This window comes from Hyaena hyaena, unplaced genomic scaffold (genome assembly GCF_003009895.1).
Source record: "Hyaena hyaena isolate Hyena2069 unplaced genomic scaffold, ASM300989v1 scaffold_535, whole genome shotgun sequence".
NCBI lineage: Eukaryota > Metazoa > Chordata > Mammalia > Carnivora > Hyaenidae > Hyaena > Hyaena hyaena.
The window spans coordinates 933455-952352 of record NW_024081167.1 but is presented as its reverse complement, the minus strand read 5'-3'; the positions used below and the strand labels follow the sequence as shown (position 1 = coordinate 952352).

The window sequence follows — 18898 nt, the reverse complement described above, 5'->3', positions numbered from 1 at the left end:
TCTCTGAGACACTGACATGGAAATACAGAGTGCGCTTACTGGATGTGTAAAAATGAGTTCAAGAGGAATTCAGGCCGTTACAAATCTGGGAAGCACAGATGGGACTGAAAGGGATCACAGAGAGCAATGGCTGTAATCAGCACACTTTGGCTCACGGCCTGTTTCAATTTGTATAAATAAAGGTTTGTTGGAACACAAAGTCATATTCAGACTTTCACTCCCTCTGGTTGCTTCTGTGCTACAGGCAGAGTTAAGTACTTGTGGCAGAGACCCTATGGTCTGCAAAGCCTACTATTTACTATCACGGCCCTTTACAGAACATTTGCCAACTCCTGCCTTAGAGAGAGAGAGAGAGAGAGAGAGAGAGAGAGATGTGGGCTAAGTACTGAGCCCTGGAGCATTTCAAAAGTTAGAGTTCAGAAATATGAGGATCCAGCAAAAGAGACTGCTGGAAAAGCCATCAAAATAAAAATAAAAGAGAACGTTATCCTAAAGACAAAATGCAAAAAAAAAAAAAAAAAAAAAAAATCAAGAAAGATAAAGAAATAAACTGAAAAGTTCTGTTGATCATTCATGTGAGACGAAAACTTAAAACATCATAATAAGGGCACCTGGGTGGCTCAGTCAGATCAGCATCTACTCCTGGTTTTGGCTCAGGTCATGATTGCATGGTTTGTGAGATGTGGCCAGTCAGTTGGGCTCTGCACTGAGTGCAGAACCTGCTTGGGATTCTTTTTCTTTCTCTTTCTCTCTCTCTCTCTTTCTCGATCCCTCCTCAGCTTGTGCTCGCTAACTCTCTCTCAAAAATAAATAAACATTAAAAAAAAAAAAAAAACACCCCGATCATTATATTTTGACAAAAGCAGTTTGGTAGAGTAGCAGTGATGAAAGCCTGCCTGAAGGTGATCCTTAACAATTCAGTTGACATTTTAACAGTAAGAGACTAGAGGGGCGCCTGGGTGCCTCAGTTGGTTAAGTGTCCAACTTTGGTTCAAGTCATGATCTCACGGTTGGTGGGTTTGAGCCCCACGTCAGACTCTGCGCTGACAGCTTGGAGCCTGGAGCCTGCTTCAGATTCTGTGTCTCCCTCTCTGTCTGCCCCTCCCCACTGGTGCCCTGGCTCTGTCTCTCAAAAATGAATAAACGCTAAAAAAACTTAAAAAAAAAAAAAAAGAGACTAGAAAAACAGATGTTAGGACAGGAGAGGCACATATGCGTAAGAAGTGGCTATTACACGGGGCGGGGGCTGGAGCCTATGTGCTAGAACGCAGAGGGCTCGGCTGGGGCAACCCCATCAGGTTGTTCTACTTCCCTCCAAACACTTTCTTCAGTTTCTGTAGACGAAACTGGCCAATCCCACGAGTCTCAAGCCTGCACGGTAAGCGTCTGTGTGCTATTCCATAATAAAACTTGTATCAACCCCTCCCCCATGTTAAGTGCAACATGCCACTCTCCCCCTGCTATCTGACATCAACACACCCACGACCACTGTGAGGTTCTGCAAGGAGACTGGCTTCCCCTTCAGCACATATACTTAAGCTGGGACTTCCTACATGTTGTTTCATCAATAACCACACTTCCATCTGTTTTCATGTTCCATAAATATTTTGAAATCTCCTGCTCTGATGGATCCTTCTCATCTGTTTTAGGATTATCCTTTTTTTATTTACTTACTATCAGTATAATAGGTAATCCATTGGGGGAAGATCTAACAAACAATTGTAGTCACTCCACCATCTTGTCTTGGTATTTCACTTTGTCAAAAATCAGACAGCATCCCTGAGTATAAGCTAAGAATTCTTTCAGGCTCACCTATATATATATATATATATATATATATATATATATACTTGACATGGCCAAACAATGTCAAAACTTTCCTCTCAACTAGACTGAAATGAGATTTTATTCTACGATTTTGTAAATTACCTATGTTTTTCTCTCATAACACCAAGTTGTATCAGGATGAAAGTTTATTAACAGTATTAGTGAGAAAATGGAATGGAATGCAAAACCTGTATTTAGTTATATGTATACATACCAAATAGCTACATGTATGCCAGGTACCAACATACTATTACATATTGTTACTAAAACCATTTCTAGAGGGGCATCTGGGTGGCTCACTCGGTTGGGCGGCCAACTTCGGCTCAGGTCATGATCTCACGGTTGGTGGGTTCGAGCCCCACGTCGGGCGCTCTATGCTGATAGCTAGCTCAGAGCCTGGAGCCTGCTTCAGATTCTGTGTCTCCCTCTCTCTCTGACCCTCCCATGCTCACGCTGTCTCTCTCTCTCTCAGAAATAAATAAAACATTAAAAAAATAAAATAAAATAAAATAAAACCATTTCTAGAGACTCTTACTGGAAGCTTCAGCAATGAAGAATACCAAGTACAAATAATTTTTCAATATTGATGCAATAACCATTCAGTTCTGTATGTTCTACATAGAATTCAAATTCCATGGTATGAGCCAACTTAAAAAAAAAGATTACAAAAACTCATATATTTAAGACAAATACATATTGTGTGGATCATTCACAGAAAATTTTAGTAAGTTCAAATGTATGGTACATTCAATGGCAGATTCCATCACCTACTACTCAAATAATGTACTTAAATAAAAGAAAACCTATAGAAATTTTAACTTAAGCATATACGTACTATAGATGATAAACCAAATTCATTGTTAAAGAACTGCATGACTCATTCTCATGCTAAATAAAAGCAACATGAATTACCTACAGCATTGTTTCTCTAAGTAAATCAGTCACCTACCCACTACCATCCTGTAGTGTAAAAAAAAAAAAAATGCAAACTATGAAAAGCATAGCTTCTACTCATCTTTTGAGAAAAGGTTAAAAAACCTGAAATAATGGATTTTCAAGTTATTAGCAAAACATACAGTGCATGTCTTTGGTCCCATATAAACAAGTCTAACTTCCTCATGATTTCACAATTAATTCAGAGTAAAGGGCGGTATCCATTAAAACTGAGACCTAGGAATTAATACATTGGGACATACTCAAAATATTCCATGTTCATCTGCATCCTGTTGTTTTCACCCTTCATGGAATATGACAAGAATTCTGGTCTTATATCTTGAACTCAAAAAAAAAAAAGATAAATAATATACGTTAAATATTTACCACATGCCATGTGTGGGACACTGATAATATTTACACATTTAACTACCACAGCAGTTCTACAATATTATTAGTATTATCCCCATTTTGCAGGTGGAGAAATTGAGCTGAGGAATGTCAACTGAAGCCCAAGACAGTTAAGACAGGCCTACAGACTAAGCAGTTTTTACTACCAGGCTAGAATTGTTTCTTTGAGACACATATGCTTTTGGAAGTTTCAGAAATCATCTCACCCAGCGCTTCCCCAACTTAATTCCACGGAACTCTGGAGTCACTAAGATGTTAACAAATGTTATGAGAAATAAGGGCTCTGGGATCCAAAATTTTAGGACAAATTACTTCACATCAGAATTTCCCAGAACTGTAATACGCACACTGTGACTCTCCAAGAGGGTGATAAAATGGGAAGTGTTCTGCTCATTTATTAAACCAAGAAGCCCTCTGTTTAAAAATCTAATAAGAAACTATGGTGTGTTTGTGCTCAACTCAGCAGTTTGGAAAATGACCATCTAGTCCAATTTCCTTTCTATGATTTAAAAACATGAGATACAGATAAGTTAAATGACTCACTCAAGGACACACAGACAGGGCTGGCACCAAAGAGGCCTGATGATTCCTTCCTCTTTATCATCCTGTCTCCCTTCACTACTGTTTCTAAAAAAGACCACCCTAATTAAAAAGGAAAAACAAAAATAGTATTAAAGTTATCATTTACTCTGATTCTTCTGAATGGCAGTAAAGAGAAAGCATTTGCAGATACGAAGCTCAAAAAAGGTCTACCTCCCCGTACAGTAGTAGTTCAGGGAATTGGGATATATTCGGAAATGTGGGAAATGATTCCACTGTAAAAATGCTCAATATACTTTTCAGCCAAGTAGTGCCACACTCACATATTTTTTTAATGTTCATTTATTTATATATTTTTGAGAGAGAGAGAGAGAGAGAGATCGATCTAGAGCACAAGTCAGAGAGGGGCAAAGAGAGACAGACACAGAATCCAAAGCAGGCTCCAGGCTCTGAGCTGTCAGCACAGAGCCACACGCGGGGCTCGAACCCACTAACCCTGAGATCATGACCTGAGGCAAAGTTAGATGCTTATCCGAATGAGCCACCCAGGCACCCTTCATGTTTTACCTTGAAGTGACATACAACTACCCCTAATACCGCATTTGGACACTGCCAGGGTTCCAAATACCCAATTTGAGACCATCTTTATAAAGAGCAATTTGTTCACTGCGTCGTACTCCCTCACACTGAAGGGGCCTCCTTTCATTTTGCCCTATCCCTGCCAGCAAGCAGTCAACAGTCCTGGGCCAAGGATGCCATCTGCTGTTTTGATTCAGAACTGTTTAAACCCCCCCACCCCCCACGTTCCAATTACCACCTCACCACCTGGCCCTTCCCCCAAACCATATACCTTTCTTCCAATTCTTCCCAGTTACTTCAGGAAAACCTTTTTTTCTTGTTTTCTGTCATTTATCCTAACTGGGTAGTAAAGATATTTCTGCCATTCTAAAGACAAATCATGAGTCTGAAACACACTTGCAGCTAAAGAAACCAACCATGGTGAAGAGGCCAATTTCGCCCTGGAGATGGCCTAATAGAGACCCTGTCCAAGAGAGAATGTCAGAATATTTCATATTCATCCAGTGCCTTCAATCAATGAATGGCAGCATCAACAAGGACCTTGAAGATCAAATGCAAGGTCAACTGCATATTTCACAGCTAAAGACACTGGCCCTGTATGAAATGAAGCAATCACCTGCCCAAATAACAGACATGAAGAGCTCATATGGCAAAGTCAAGATTAAGGACAGACTCTGCATTCCAAAGCCAGTGCTCAGTCAACTATACCATATGTTCTAGGCTCTTCAAGACTTTTTTTTTCTCAGCCAACATTCAAGTAAAATATTTTTCAGTGTCTTTACATTTTCCTTAATTTCTATATAACATAATATAAAATAACATATTGGTATTGTGACTGTCGAGAGCAGGGCCCATGATGAAAATCTCCTCAGTGCCACGTCTAACAGTGTCTAGCACAATTCATAAATATGTACTGACTTTTTGGTCTATTATTACTGTACTTGTAAATCTAGAACCTTTCACCATACCACGCATGTTAGACAAGCTTTTATCCACTCAAAAACCTAACTGCCATTTTGTAACATTCTTCCAATAGAAAACTGTGCCCCAAATCATCACATCATACATAACCTTTGGGAGCACATCCATTCAGAAACGTGGGACTTCTTGTTAAGGGTTCCTCTCCCCCTGATCAGTCTTGACTAAACAAGGATGTAAAAGAATATGTAGCAAGAGGAAAAAAGCAACCAATTTTGAAGAATATGAGTATTTTACTATCAGTTGCATCCTAAGACTATACAAATTCAGTTTCCTCTTCCACAAAATACCCTTCGACCCTAAGTTCAGGTAAGGATATGTGTAAACATTCTATAAATTACAAGTATCGATAATGATGACAGGTATTATTAATAATAATTTATATCCCACATGCTCTAATACTACATACACTTCACCACGTAATTCTTCCAGCCCTGTTTCACAGATAAGAAAAAAGCAAGGCGTAGCAAGATAAGAAACGCATCGGGGTCACAGAGCTGAGAGCTGAAAAATCCACGATTCGAGCTTAATTAAATCTGAAAGCCTCCGAAGCTGGTGCGCCTACGAGCTGGGCGATCAGGCAAGGCCAACTCCACAGAAAAGAGTCCTCCTCGCCTTTAGGGCCCTGAAATCAACGAGGCACGAAAGCAGCTCCACCTCGCTATGTTCACGTTACTGCTAAGCGACGCGGCGCTACAGGGGGCTGCAAAGAAAAATGAGAATAAATAACGGGAACTCGGGTCATGTCCCGACTGGGCAGGCCAGCTCAGCGCCCTGCAATTCGCTTCGCCCTCTGGGGCCTGTTCAATGCGGGGAGGGGGGCACGGCTCCCCGGGGGCCCACGAGGCTCCTGATGCAGCACAGCACTCAGAGTGCCAGCTTGTGCGTATCAACTCCTGCTTCTGAGAGATCTTTGTTCAGAGTCGCCCCGGAAGGAGCGGGACCCACCGGACGAGGCACTTCCAAAGTTCGGCCGGCCTCTCCCAGCGCAGGCGGCCCTCCCCGGGAGGAGGAGCTCGATCACGCCCACCGAGAAAGCCGGCCCGAGGGCGGGTTCTGCGCGTCCCTCCCACGACTCAGTTACGTGAGCCCGGAACGGCGGCAGGGGCTCCCCCGAGGGCTGCTGGGCCCCGGCGGGGTGACCGCGGGCGCCCCTAGGCGCTCCGCCGGCCGCTCGGAGAGGGCGGTTGGCCGCGGGCGCCGCCAGCTGCCCTGCGTCTCTGCGCTCCGCGTTTGGGGGCTCGGGCCGCCGTCCCCCTCGCTGGCAGTTCCGTGGCTCGGCGCGGGCCCCCGCGTGCGGGCAGGCGGCCAGGACTGCGCGGCCACCCAAAGGAAGGAGGGAGGAGGCCGAGCGGACCGCACAGGCTCCACCCCGAGCCTCCCCTGGCGCGCCGCCCGCCGGGGCCGCCGCGAGCTACTTACTGAAAAAGAGGCGGTAATCGGGGGAGTAGGGCTGGCCGCGCTCCTCCGTGCGGTAGAGGGCCATGGCGCGGTGCGGCGTGGGCCTTGCACTGGTTCCCCGGGACAAGCGGGCAGCAGCGGGGGGCCCCGCGCGCCAGCCCCAGCCCGTGCGCAGGAGCGGCAGCAGCGCGCGCATGGCGTATACGGCGGTCGGACTCTGCGCTGGGCGGTGCTGGGGTTCCTAGCCGAGCCTCGCGCCGGCGCCCCCTGCTGGCCGGAGTCATCACTCCGGCCCCGGGTCGGGCTCTAGATCTCCCGCCCCAGCCAATCTCTGGCTGGCCCTGGAGACTGTATCCTAGAAATGGGAGTGCCCAGCAAATTGTCAGTAAGGTACACTGTGTGAGCAGTGTAATCAAAGATTAATAAGACGGCATCCACCACCCGTATATGCATTCATGCCTTCACCAGTCCAGTCAATATTTACCATCATATTATCTTTATTATAATGATGCAATATTGAGTGATAATTATGTGCCAGGCGCTGTTCTAGATCCTGTCCAATATAGGAGACAAACATCACACATACACACACACATCATAAGTCATGATCAGCCCTTGTGAAGATTTGACCTTGACACTGACTGACAGAGCAAAAAAACATTAACTTTTTCAAATGCTATCTCCTCCATGAAGCCTTTCCTATTTAACCAAACTGGAGGTGATTTAGCCGTTCTTTTTCTTCCATTTTCACTTCTACAGTGGCACTTGCTACTGTACTCCTATCTTTGTGAACATATTTCACCCTGACCAACCCACTGGATTATTAATGTGCCAACACTTTGGAATTAAGATTTAGTATCCTTGCAGGTTGTAGCTGCATGCCCTGCATAAAATAATGGCTTCTTTGTTGTGGAGGTAAATTGCTCCTGGAAGTCCCTTTTTACCAAATTTTTCTATTAGCATGTGAAATTCTAGTTATTCCCTTTCCAGAAAAACTTGTGAAAATAGTTGCCACTAGGCAGTATCTTCACTTCTTCACATTCTTTCCCTATTTCAATTCACATGAGCTTCCTCCACCTTCTTAAGATCATCAATTACCTCCTTGTCAATATGGAGTTCAATTCTCACAATAAATCAGAGTAAGAGAATCCAGAAGAAAGCAGTAAAAAAGATTTTTTCATTAAAAATTAAAACTTAAAGAAAATTAAATATCTTATTCAGTTTAAAAGTGAAAGCAAAAAGGTTAGCAATATTACAGAAATAGGCAAAAAAAAGAGCATTTAAGATCTTTGCAAAAACTAAGTGAAATGGTTTTAATGAAAAGATAAGGCATTTTTAAAATAATCTCTTAAAGTACTGTAATAAAAATTGGCTTCTAAGTGAAATGCTACTGTGCTCAATGAATACATAAATTCGTGAAAAATCAAATTCTAATTTAAAATCCTACGTCTTATAAGACAAACATCTCTGCACGGATTATGTTAATTAAATTATATTGATTAAGCCACAATTATGGATCTGATTCTAGTCTAAATAGTTTCTTTCCCTCTGTTGCATTCTATGAGTACACCCTCTGGTTCTCAATATTAACAAGACAAGATTTTTAAAAATTGGCTGACTGTTTCAGATTCTGTGTCTCCCTCTGTCTCTGCCCCTCCCCCTCTCATGCTTTCTCTCTGTCTAAAAAATAAACTATAAAAAAATTAAAATTAAAATTAAAATTGGCTGAAACAAATTTATAAAATTCTGTAATCTGAAATGTTACCAAGACGACTCTATAGCCATCATGTAACTTTGTAGATAGAGAATAGTACTTATATCTAGGTGGTGGTCAGGATTTTGATCAACATAAATGTCTGGAGGCAGGTGAAATAGGGCTTTCCCATATTAGAGGGCCAAGTTATTTCTATCTCATTGCTCTTCTGTGTTTGATTTCCATTGCTAAGTTCATCCTAATAGTTCAAAATAACTACTACAGCTCCAACCAGGATCCTTTTTTCTGGGTTATCAGAGGCCCAGATACAAAGTAGGAGCCATACTACTACAGACAAAGGGAAAAATGAATCTTGGAGTACAAACTGCAGTCTGCCACAAATGTCATTTTCTTTCCCAACAGTCCAGCTTCCTTGGAAAGGTCTGTGGGAATTCTTCACATTTCTACTCCAACTGGGACCTGGGTCCATATTCTTTCCCACTGAGCACCCGAGTTCTTTCAATGTCACCAATTTTTTAATGACAGTTAAAATTACAAGACTGGTCTACTCAATTTCCAGAAAGGATCTCTAGAAGGTATTGTCAATAACCATTAAGACCCTCTACTTGGATCGTGGATCCTAAAATGTTTTTGTCAACAGTGGTAGCTTTGTAATGTGTCAGCTTCATTAAGCTAACCTGTAAGGCAGACTCTCCCATAAAAGTAGGGGAGTGGGATTTCTTTTGTGTGTATGTCACAGTGGTTGTATAATTTTATTGTTTCCTCATGTAGAAAAAAATAGTTTAGTTGTTCTATTAACCTTTGAAGTTCAGATCTTTCAACAAGACAAACCCCACGGAGACAAATCAGTGTTTTCCACAGCTGTGAAACTGTGCTAGATAGGTGTTGGAGCTACAAAAAAATGAGATAATTCAAGATCCCAGTTCTGTTTCTGATTTTAACATCAGTAAGTGTAACACAAAGTCTATCTTGGATAGAGTTGTCATTTTCCAAAATGCTGGATTATCCTAATGGGAAATGAAAGAATTTTGGAATTATGGAGTAGTCATCTATGTAATGATATTTTGTAAAAGCAGCATATGTCTCTAAAAGTCATTATTATCCTTACCTATAACATGATAAATGAACAGACCTAAAAAATTACTCATTGCTATTGCTCATGCTTGCTAGCCAATCAAAATATGACAGGGATGCCTGGGTGGCTTAGTCTGTTAAGCATCCAACTCTTGGTTTCAGCTCAGGTCATGATCTCAAGGTTTGTGAGTTTGAGCCCCACCTTGGGCTCTGTGCTGAGAGTGTGGAGGCTGTTTGGGATTCTCTCTCTCTCCTTCTCTTGCTGCACCTCCCCTAATCGTGCTTGCTCTCTCCCTCCTTTTCTCTCAAAATAAATAACTAAAAAACTTTTTAAAAAGTAGTTTAATAATGTTTAAATAAAGAACTCTTAAAAATGAAAAATAAGAATAATAATTTTAAAAATGGGTAAAAGAGGGGTGCCTGGGTGGCTCAGTCAGTTAAGTGACCAACTCTTGATATCGGCTCAGGTTATGATCTCATGGTCATGGGATAGAGCCCCATGTTGGTCTCTGCACTGGGCATGGAGCCTGCTTAATATTCTTTCTCCTCTCTACCCCTCCCCAGCTTGCACTCTCAAAAACAAATAAGTAAAAATGGGTAAAAGAAAGAAGTAACAAAATAGTGAGAAATACAGCAAAATGATTGAATAAGTTTGTGGGTGATAGAGCCTAATAGTCCCCCAACATCAGTACTCCCCTTCTTTTATAACAAAAGAATTTTTGACTTTTCCAAATAAAAATGGTACTTTCCAGCTCTCCTTACAACAGGTGTGACCATACAACTAAAGTCCACCCAGTGGGACATCTAGGAACATTCCTTAGGAAAATATGGTATACATATATACACAACAGTATTATTTAGTCATGAGAAAGAAGGGAATCCTGCTATTTGTGGCAACATGGATAGACCTTGAAGACAAATATCGCACGGTCTCAATTATAAATGTTTGTGGCAACATTTTAAAAAAGGCAGGGGGAGCGGGCAAACTCATAGAAAGAGTAGAATAGTAGCTGCCAGAGACTAGAGGGTGGAGGAAATAGGGAGATGGTAGTCAAAAGGTACAAATTTCCAGTTATAATTTCTAGGGATATAACATACAGTATGATGACTATAGTTAATAATACTGTATGATATACTTGAAAATTGCTAAGAGAATAGCAAGAGATCTTAAATGTGTTCACCACACACACAGACTAAAAAGGTAATTATGTCAAGCAGTGAAACTATTAACTAAGCTTATTTTGATAATTATTTTATAATATATACATGTATCAAATCATCACACTGTACACCTTAAACTTACAAGATGTTATATGTCATTTATACCTCAATAAAGCTGGGGTGTGGAGAAGGAGGCAGATAGCTCATCCTTTATCTCTTCCTCTTCATCATGTTTTGCATTCTGCTACCTAGAACTTGGATGCTACCTTGTCCATGAAGGTAAGAGCCACACTTTTGGCGAATGGAGCTGTGAGATGAAGGAAGCTTGCACCCCACAGGACTTTGTGAAGCAGGGCTGCCATATAGCTCTAGACTACATACCTTTGGACTTCTACATGAGAGAGAAATAAATCTCCATCTTATTTAAACCGCGAATATTCTTTTTTGTCAATGTTTTCCAGTTCTAGCTGAATTTAATTCTCATCTTAATTTTCTTCTTCTTGCAAAGAAAAATTTATTAGGAGAAATTCAGACTAATTGAAGGCCCCCTCTTTACTACCTATATAATTTCATTCAAAATGTTGTGAAAATATTCCATGAACTGTTACTTATGAAGTATTTAAACTAAGTTCCTTATATTACTAAGGAAAAAAAAAATACGTAGTAAGTTTTACTCTAAAAGCCAAATGAAATGATATTACAGGAGAATTTTAGGCCCTCGGAGCCCAGCATGGCTGGCCATGTCTTCCAGGGTCAGCGTGAACACCCTGCAGCACTGTGTGCAGCAGCTCTAGCTGGGGGCCAGCATGGAGAGGGTCAAGGGCTCGCCCCAGGCAGCTACAGAGCTTCAGCAGTTAACTGCGTGCAGAACGCCTGGGAAGATGCCCTCTAAGTTTAAGGTGTAAGTTCAGATGTTCCAGCTGGAAGCGATCCCTTCTGGGGAGCCCAGATTCCTGTGCATATTTATCCTAAAGGCTGTAGGGAAGAAGTTCACTGGGGAGTGCTTCTAAGTACAACGTGATGAATAACTGCCTCCGCGTCACAAGAAAACACTTTTCTCCGGCCAAATGACTTTAGATATTTCACACCTTTCCTGTGGCCTGGGGCTATAGCCAAAATTCTATAAAAATTGATGAATTTCTACTCAGATAAGGAAACTGGGTGAAGGAGTAGACTTTAAGTAATACTTTAAATAGTATTACTATTTAAGTAATAATGGCCTGATTCTTTTGGTAAAGTTCTTTTATATGTAAGACAAGCACAGATGTTACCACCAAATACACCTCTTTCGTAAACGAATTACTGGTGTTTCTATATGCCTGGAATATTATATTCATTTTATTTACTGGATGTTTACACTGTGGGAAAGGAAACATTTTGTTTGTTAAGAATTTGAATATTTGTAATTTGTTGCTCTTAAGATTTTTATACCATAGAAAACTTGTTTTTTTCTTGTGAATTTACAGTTTCTAAACGAAGACCAACAAGTATAAAATGGGGGGAAGAATAGGCTTTATCAACCAAATGACGTCTGATTTTTCTGTTTTTTTAATGTTTATTTACTTTGGAAGGAGACAGAGACAGAATGTGAGAGGGTGAGGGGCAGAAAGAAAGGGAGACACAGAATACAAAGCATGTTCCAGGCTCTGAGCTGTCAGTACAGAGACTGCCGCAGGGCTCAAACTCACCAATAGTGAGATCATGACCTGAGCCAAAGTCAGTCGCTTAACTGGCTGAGCCACCCAGGTGCCCCACCATCTGATTTTTCTAAATGAGAAGACTGTTTTATTTGTAACACTAAACATAGGAGCTATTTCTTAGGAAACTTGTTATGGAAAGATTCATGTTGGGTTGTGTATTAGATTGACCCATCCTGTATATGAAACAGAGTTGGTCTTGATCTGCTTAAGTTCCTCTGTATAATAGTTGTGGTTGTACTTAAAAAAAAGAAAAGAAAAGAAAACTACATAATGTCTTTTAAAAAATGTTTAAATGTGATCTTTGGAACATTTTGCAAATGATTAAAAACAAAATAATGTGAAAATATTACGGCCTAAATGAATTTTTAATGTCACAAGTAGGTTTTACTTTGATGATGTACCTTTGATTTAATTTGGGACACTTTTAAAAGGATACTTATTTGTGTTTGTAATGATCTTCGATGAGTTTGGAAATAAAAAGTTCTGCTTAATTAATCATTTTTTTAAAAAAGAGAATTCTAGTTGAAATCTTAAGCAGACTGGCAGAAATTTTTTACAAAACACATACCTAATAAAGAATCGTATCCAAAATATACCCAAAACACTCAAAACTCAACATGAGAAAACAAATAACCAAATGAAAAAATAGGGAAAGCCAAACAGACAGGTCACCTTAGAAGATATACAGATGGAAATTAGCATATGAAAAAATACATCATTAGTCATTGGGGAAATACAAAGTAAATTAACAAGGAGATGTCACTATCTCAGAATAGCTAACATCCAAACCCTGACAACACCAACTACTTCCAGGATGTAGAGCACTAGGAACTCTCATTAATTGCTAATGGGAACAGAAAATGCTACAGCTACTTTGGAAGAATTTGGAGGTTTCTTAAAAAACTAAACATACTCTTACCATATATTACAGTACACTTGTTTCTTGGTATTTATCAAATGAACTGAAGACTTATGTCCACATGAAACCCTCCAGATGGATGTTTTATTTGTTCATAATTGCTAAAACTGGGAAGCAACCAATAGGTCCTTCAAAGGTGAATAGGTAAATAAACTGTGGCCCATCAGGACAGTGCTGAAAAGAAAATGAGCTTTCAACCTGTGAAGAGACATGCAGAAACTTTAAATGCATATTACTAAGTAAAAGAAGCCCATCTGAAAAGCTACATACTGTAGGATTCCAACTGTATGAATTCTGGAAAAGACAAAACTATGGAGACAATAAAAATATCAGTGGTTGCCAGAGGTTGGGGTTGGAGGGAGGGATGAACAGGTGGAACACAGAGCATTTGTAATGCAGTGAAACTGCTCTATATGATTCCATAATGATGGATACATGTCATTAGGAAGCCACCTTGGCCCGCCAGCCAATCTGGTAGTCTTCAACCCTTAGCAAACAACCTTAGCCTGCATGATTGATTACCTTTTCTTTGCATATCTATGATCATTCATACTTACCTAGAAAAAAAACAGAACACCTCTGCACGTCAGGAAACAGAAACCAGACCCCCAGACACTAAGGAACAGGCTTCATTATATTGATAAGGGATCTTGGGGCAAGCTGGGGGAAAAATAGAGGCTGCCACACCACCCCCCACCCCCAGTTGGAATATGTGTGATATTCCTCGGACTCTCATGGCTACCTAAGAACAAAGAAAAAGAGTTTAAGTGCTTGCCATGGTATGTTGGGAGCCATTCTGAGCCCACTAATCGAGAAAGCTCCTGGGAGGGTAAAGCAAGTTTGCCCGGTCTCTTGCCAATCAGATGATGACCAATATCCACTCCCACTCAATTATTTCTGCTTGAGCACCAACCCCCAAGGTACCTCGTCGATTGGTATCGGGAGTGACTTGGAACTTATTGTGCAAACTTCTTTTGATTATGGGAACAGACATTGTGTCTCCAGCAGGTCCTGTTTCCCTCCATACTTTTCCTTGAGCTATGAAGAGGCTAATGACCCTTAATGACCCTTACTCATACAAGATTGACCTTTACATGTACAATTCTGTTTTTACTGTTGCTTTAGTCCAAGATATTCATACAGCTCAACATGTAAATCAACTAACCAAAAATGTCTCTCATGCCATAGCTATTCAAGAAATCATAGACAAAAAACTAGACACAAAGGTAAATGCACTCGAAGAGGCTATTCTATGTATTGGAAATGAGCTAAATTCTTTAAAGGTATGGTTGGCTTTCCAGTGCCATAAAGCATACAACTGGAAAATCAAGTCTTGCCCGGAGACAAAGAGCCTAACTTAGAGAGAAGGAACAGATAAGAGCAGAACATAAATTACTACGTATACCTTTGCTAACTGGTGATGTATAGCAGTCCCTTCCCTAAGGCCTACATTCCACAAACACCTTCCCTTACCCTGACAGCTGTGATCAGGATGGTTAAGAGTATCTATAACTTAATCTATGACTTAATCTTAGTGTTATTAAAATGTGTATGTTATCCTGTTTTTCACTGAGAAAAACAGGATATTTTCTTAGTTACTCAACCTCACTATAATTGGGGTAGTTCTGCAAGATTACTTCTGTAAAACCTGTTTCTGTACATTTTTCAAAACATCTTATCACAGAGAACTATCCATTGTAAAAATTCCATTTTCTGATGCCATGTTAATGTTTGACCTATAAATAAAGACACCAAAACCAATAGGGAAGAGATGCCTGCCTGGTGATCAGAAAGAATCTCAGGGCCCTCTCACTCCCTCCCTCGCCGGCATCGTCCATCCTTCAGGGACCCCTGGACCTGGCCAGAGCTGGAATCTGGCAATGGTAATATGAGAAATTAAGGCAAATGAGAAATTAAATTCCCTTCCTGCCTATAGCCCAATGACGAGTCCTTGAGACCGGAAGAGTAACCTCCCTCTAGGAGTTCAGCTGCCTCAAGGATGACACTTTGCTGGGAGTAATAGAGAACCTTAGCTTTATATTATCCCAACCTTGAGTATCATGTAAGCCAACTTCATTTATCTCAACTGCCCTAACATATATGCTGGCAATCATACCCCAAGCTTATGTCTCCCTGATATACATCTAAAGGGTCTCATGACTGAAGTTTTATTAAATGGTAATAAATGGTGTTTCCCTAGCAACAGCTAGCCTCACGAAGTCCTGGAAACCTTGCTTCCAAAATTCCTTAGAGACTTACTGTATCCCTGACCCCTCCCAACCTGAGAGTATATAATGAGTTACCTGTCATGACCTCAGTGCAACTCTTCCTAACCATGGGTCCTGTCCCCAAGCTTTAATAACATCACTTTTTTGTACCAAAGACATCTTCAAGAATTTTTTCTTGGTCGTTGGCTCTGGATCACCCACCATAACCCCCAAAAACGTCATCAGTACAACCTTGGGGCACTGACATAATGTCACTGACTTAGCAGGGAGGGGGGTGGGGGTTCCTGGGCAGGGCTGCAAAGGGCAGATTCCAGGGCCCATCCATTTTTTTTTTTAATGTTTTTTAATCTTTATTTATTGGGGGGGGAGGAGAGTGGGAGATAGGGAGGAATAGAGAGAGGGAGACACAGAACCTGACGTAGTCTCCAGGTTATGAGCTGTCAGCACAGAGCTGGACCCGGGGCTCCAACTCAGGAACCCCGAGTTTATGACCTAAGCCGAAGTATGATGCTTAACCGACTGAGCCACCCAGGAGCCCCTAGGGCCCATGCATTCTTAAAGTCTGTTCCTAAAGCCCAGAAGCCTCAAAAATGAAACCCAAAGTGCCAAACCACCTTTTTCTACCATGAAGCAACAGAAGGAAAAATGTCAATACCTCTTTGGAGGATCGGCCTCCTCTCTGGAGGAGGGACCAGGAAACTTGGTCACAGGCTTTTACTGTGTAATGTTTGTTCTGTTTGGTGCACGTTAAGGTGCAAGATTTAGAGAAAATTGTGGAATGATCTGAAGCCAGCCTGGCTGGCAGAGCTGAAGGATAGATATTTGGGGAAAGAGAGAGACTTTGTTAAAAAAAGCAGAGATTTCAAATGGATTTTGAAGAAGTTTTGCTGTACATGTAACCCTTTCCTAAGACTTTCTTTAAACATTGTAAAGACAGGAAGGCGCCTGGGTGGCTCAATCAGTTAAGCATCTGACTTCAGCTCGGTTATGTTCTCACAGTTTGTGAGTGTGAGCCTCACATTGGGCTCTGTGCTGACAGCTTGGAGCCTGCTTCAGATTCTGTATCCTCTTCTCTCTCTGCCCCTCCCCCATCACAGTCTGTCTCTCTCAAAAATACATAAACATTAAAATTTTTAAAAAATTAAAAATGAAATACTTATGAAAAGTTACAGGGACATCTGTGTTACTCATTAACACTTTTGGAATTAGATTTATGCTTTAGGAAAATACAGTATACGGAGTCTGGCCACCATGCATTCAGATACATGCGAGCTACATACATATTGACGCAGGAACCCTTACACTGTATCCTAGAATACAGATATGCATTTAATTTTAAAGACAAAACATAAATCTTCAGAGAAATGTCAAGATTCAGGGAGTAAACACTGAGTCACGTGTTCTCTTTGGGTCACCAATGCCCCCATAGTGGCCTTTTGGAAATTGCCGGGGTGTGTTCTGGTGTTACAGTGATTGAGAAACATTACCACCACTCGGTGCACAGGAGCCAGGGTTATAGTATCCATGCTATAACACTTTAAGAAAGCCCTATACAAACAAAAGTTGTCCCATGTCCCTCATTGCTCTGAAATGTCCCATCAGACATTTGTATGAGTGCAACACCTGTTTTTTAAAGAAATCATGTCAGCCTAAAAACTAATGGCATATTGTATATAACACAAAATATTTTTTACATTGTTTTAAAATGTGCATGGTATTTGAGACTTTAATATTACATACTATATTAGTCTGCATTTATAGCTTCTTAATTATAGTATGGTGATTCTCCATGTAGATGCAAGCATAGGACTATTTAATGTCTTTAATACTAGTGCCTGAACATTTGCATATTGAAATACATATGATTTGGTTACAAGTTATTTTTCTTTTATGTTTGCTTTATAAAATAGTTAACCACTCCATCAATTTTTTGAAGTTACCCATGTAGTAGGTTTTATCACCTATCAATTTCGTTTCAAGCGAGTAAAGACGTTGTTACAAAATACTTTTTATTAAAAGAAAAGTTTAGTTTGTCCATTCACCCATAAGAAGAAAAACTTCTGATACATTCTTGGGTGAACATCAAAAGCATTAATGTTATGGGTACCTGGGTAGCTCAGTCAGTTAAATGCCTAACTCTTGATATCGGCACAGGTCATGATCTCATGGTTTGTGAGATCGAGCCCTGCGTTGGGCTGTGCACTGAAAGTGCTTGGGATTCTCTCTCTCCCTCTCTCTCTCTGCCTCTCCCCTGTTTGCATACACACACTCTCTCTCAAAATAAACTTTAAAAAAGAAGCATTAATACAAGATTCCAGACACAAAAAGTCACGTGTTCTATGATTCCTTTTATATGATCTATCCAGACTAGACAAGTCCATAAAGACATAAAAACAATTAGCAGTTGTCAGAAGAATGGGGGGAGGGAGGAATAGTGAATGATTACTTAAAGGATATGGGGTGTTCTTCTGGGGTGATGAAAATGTTTTGAAACTGGAGAGGGAGTGGTTGCACAATATTGTACCTACACTGGATGCCACTGCATTGTACATGTTAAAATGGTTAGCTGCATATTATATGAACTTCACCTCTATTCTTAAAAAGAGAAAAGTTAGGTCTAATAAGTTTGAAAATAACTGCTTAGTAATTCTTAACCATTTCTGTTCCATGGACCCTAGTAGTCTAAGGCAGCCTATGAAACTCTTCTCAAAATAATGTTTATAAATACTTAAAATACATTGTTAAGGAGTAAGCCCATGATGCTGAAATAGATCTACAAAAATACTTTAGAAAAAAACTGTTGTGATCTAATAACACACTTGCTTCTTCACTGAGACACGAAGCGACTCCATCCAGCAGCAGATCTAATCGCTACCATAATTCTGAAGTAGTGATGGATGTAAATGATAGAGACACCTGTACCATCAGGAAATGATGTCACAAGTACCTATCATTCCTTCCACAGAAGAGAAGTATAGACCGTTCTTCCACTATGTGGAGTTTGTTGTCTACATTTAAAATGCTAAATTTTAGGGGCGCCTGGGTGGCTTAGCCGGTTAAGCGTCCGACTTCCGCTTAGGTCATGATCTCGAGGTTCGTGGGTTCGAGCCCCGCTCGGGCTCTGTGCTGACTGCCAGCTCAGAGCCTGGAGCCTATTTCAGAGTCTGTATCTCCCTCTCTCTCTGACCCTCTCTTGCTCACGCTGTCTCTCTCTCTCTCTCTCTCTCTCCTAGAAATAAAATAAAAATATTTTTTAAAATGCTAAATTTTAGTTAGAAGTCAGTGAAAATAAAGATGCAATCTGTTTTTAAAACCCAAGTTTACTGACCCCTGAAATCTACTCAGAACACTGAGTAGTAAATGTCAACTTACACTGATAGTAAGCACCAGTAAAGGGAATGGGTATGTATTCTTTCCCTTTTGTCCTTAGAAG

The 18898-nt window shown here is 40.7% G+C and overlaps 1 protein-coding gene across 2 annotated transcripts in view; it reads right to left on the bottom strand.

The window, feature by feature from the left end:
- PPA2 (inorganic pyrophosphatase 2) overlaps nt 1-6900 on the bottom strand; it is a 94540-nt gene extending 87640 nt beyond the window's left edge. For both annotated transcript variants that reach the window (XM_039255621.1, XM_039255622.1), the window contains exon 1: nt 6691-6900. In XM_039255621.1, the coding sequence (XP_039111552.1) occupies nt 6691-6865 (175 nt within the window). In that variant the 5' untranslated portion in view covers nt 6866-6900. The remainder of the gene's footprint in view (nt 1-6690) is intronic.
- Between the last annotated feature and the right edge of the window lie 11998 nt (nt 6901-18898).